The 2,500-nt window shown below is 51.5% G+C and overlaps 1 protein-coding gene across 1 annotated transcript in view; it reads right to left on the bottom strand.

Moving 5' to 3' along the window:
* The window catches only part of grin2cb (glutamate receptor, ionotropic, N-methyl D-aspartate 2Cb), a gene marked incomplete at both ends in the record, with an annotated part of 44,693 nt that overhangs the window by 10,770 nt on the left and 31,423 nt on the right, over positions 1-2,500 (bottom strand). The window contains one exon of the mRNA XM_079756841.1: positions 768-893. Coding sequence (XP_079612967.1) covers positions 768-893 — 126 coding nt within the window. The remainder of the gene's footprint in view (positions 1-767; positions 894-2,500) is intronic.

A 2,500-nucleotide genomic window follows, 5' to 3' on the forward strand; every position in this document is an offset into this window, starting at 1 on the left:
AAGGCATTCTGGGATTGATTAGTCCCCTGACCATGAAACACTACTTAGGAACTCGCACTTCACGAACTGAGTCCGGGGAACATGGGGTTCACCAGGGTTTCAATCTGCTGACGTGGGGCTCAGGAAAAGGTGTAGTTTCAGATCGCAGTGTTCACCAACAGGGACATTTCTCATTGACCTTTTCTGATTAGGTATAATTTACACTTACTATAGATGGAAATCATTTTCATTTCAATGACTTGCACTTTCTTATCTTAATGTATTTAAAGGATGTATAATAGTGTATTATATTAACGTTAAATACAAACTATAATTTAATTCATTTTTGAGATAATAGTTTAAAGGTAATACATCATTAATATAATAGATGTGCATAATTTAACATACTTAAAGTCTAGTGTACACACACTCACTGACACACACACACACACACACACACACTCACTCACGCTCACACACACACACACACACACACACACACACACACACCCTCACACTCACACTCACACTCACACACACACACACACTCCCACTCCCACACACACTGACAGACACACACACAGACCCACACTCCCACACACACGCTTACACTCACAGACACACACACAGACACACACTCTAACTTCCACACACACACACACACACACACACACACACACACACACACACACACACACACATACACACACTCACACAAACAAACACACACACACACACACACACACACGCACACACGCACACATACACACACACCCGTGACAGCTCACCTTTGGCGCTGACCAGGCTGCGGTTGTAGCCCACCGGGCTGAAGTACTCAAACACAAAGACGGTGATGGCCACCACGGTGAGACACATCACAAACATCATGACCCAGACCGCCGGGCTGTAGGGCTCTGGGCGGGATGGAACACACAGCAGCAGAAGAAAGAGGGGAGGGGATGGAGAGGAGAGGAAGGGGGGAGGGAGAGGAGGGGAGGGGGGCGGACGGGGAGAGGGGAGAGATGGGAGGGGAGGGAGAGGAGGGGAGAGGGGAAGGAGGGGATGGGGGAGGCAGAGAGGAGGGGAGGGGAGGGAGGGGAAGGAGAGAAGGGGAGGGAGAGTTTGTTTAGTCTCGAAAGGTCTCTGGACTCTCCAGTTTTGCAGAGCTCATGTTGGGGATGGAGGTCACGGCGTAGGGAGGGGTGGGGGCTCTGATGGGGGAATGAGAAGGAGTAATGCGCTGTATCTAGTGCAATGTTCCCTCAGCGGTTCTCATCGGAGTGCACGGTCACCTCATCTTGACTCGGTATCGCAGTCTCTGTTTGGTACTATTTGGAGTTTTTGTAGAAAAGGGATTAAAGTGTGTAGGTGTGTGAGTGTGCGTGTGTGAGGGTGTGCATGTGTGTGTGTGTGTGGGATGTCTCTTGCATACGTGTGTGTGTGTGTGTGTGTGTGTATCAGTATGTGTGAGTGTGTGTGTGTGTGTCTGTGTGTCTGTGTGTCTGTGTGTCTGTGTGTATGCTTGTGTATGTGTGAGTTGCTGTGTGTGTATGTGTGTGGCTGCGTGTGCGTCGGTGTGTATGTGTGTCTGTGTCGCTGTGTGTCGCTGTGTGTGTGCTGGTGTGTGTGTATTTGCATGCATGCATATATTACTCGTGCAAAGGGGATTTAGCTGTAGCTAGTTATCTGTGGGAATGGAATGTTTTGGGGAAGTTTCCTGAACAGAAGTTTCCTAAAGTAGGCCAGTGGAGGCATCCCTGGAGCTGGGAAGGTTTCCTGTCAGTCTGTACGGGTGTAAGGTGGGGTGGTGGGGAGGTGTTCTGTCACCCGACACAAAGAGTTGCAACACTACCACTCTCTGACTGAAGTGATCGGTGTGATCAACCACTTCTTACTCTCTCGTTTTGTGTGCAGCAGATGAAGGCCTGAACACACCACGGCTCCAGTGCCGAGCACAAACGGAAGACAAACCATCGTGTGACGTCGTCCTCGCATCGGAGGCATATTGAGTCCCACGCGGACTCTCTCATCTAAGACGTTCAAATTGATCCGCTGTACGCCGAAAAAACACGCCCCGCAGCATGCTTCAGCTCCAGGGCGTGCCTTAGCTCTGCTACGTGACACAACTCAGCTCTGCCCGGTGACGTGCTTCAGCCCGGCAACATGATTCAGCTCCGCTCTGTAATGTGAATCAGCTGCGCACCGTGAATCAGCCCTGTGACGTGAGTCAGCTCCACAACGTGATTCAGCTCCTCTCTGTTCCCTCTTCAGCTCCAGGACGTGCTTCAGCCCTGCAACGTGTCCCAGCTCTACGGCCAGCATCGGCCCTGCTCCGCGATGTGCTTTAGCTCCGCGACGTGAATTGGCTCCGCTACGAGCTCCGTGACATGATCCAGCTCCTCGAGGAGAAGCCTTGGCCTCTATTACGCTCCCATCAGCGATCACCCGCACACGGCCGTGTGCGGGTGATCGCTGATGGGAGCGTAATAGAGGCCGAGGGCGTCTTTACACTGGAGCGTTG

Source organism: Pollachius pollachius (assembly GCF_949987615.1).
Source record: "Pollachius pollachius genome assembly, chromosome: 19".
In the NCBI taxonomy this organism is placed as follows: Eukaryota; Metazoa; Chordata; class Actinopteri; order Gadiformes; family Gadidae; genus Pollachius; species Pollachius pollachius.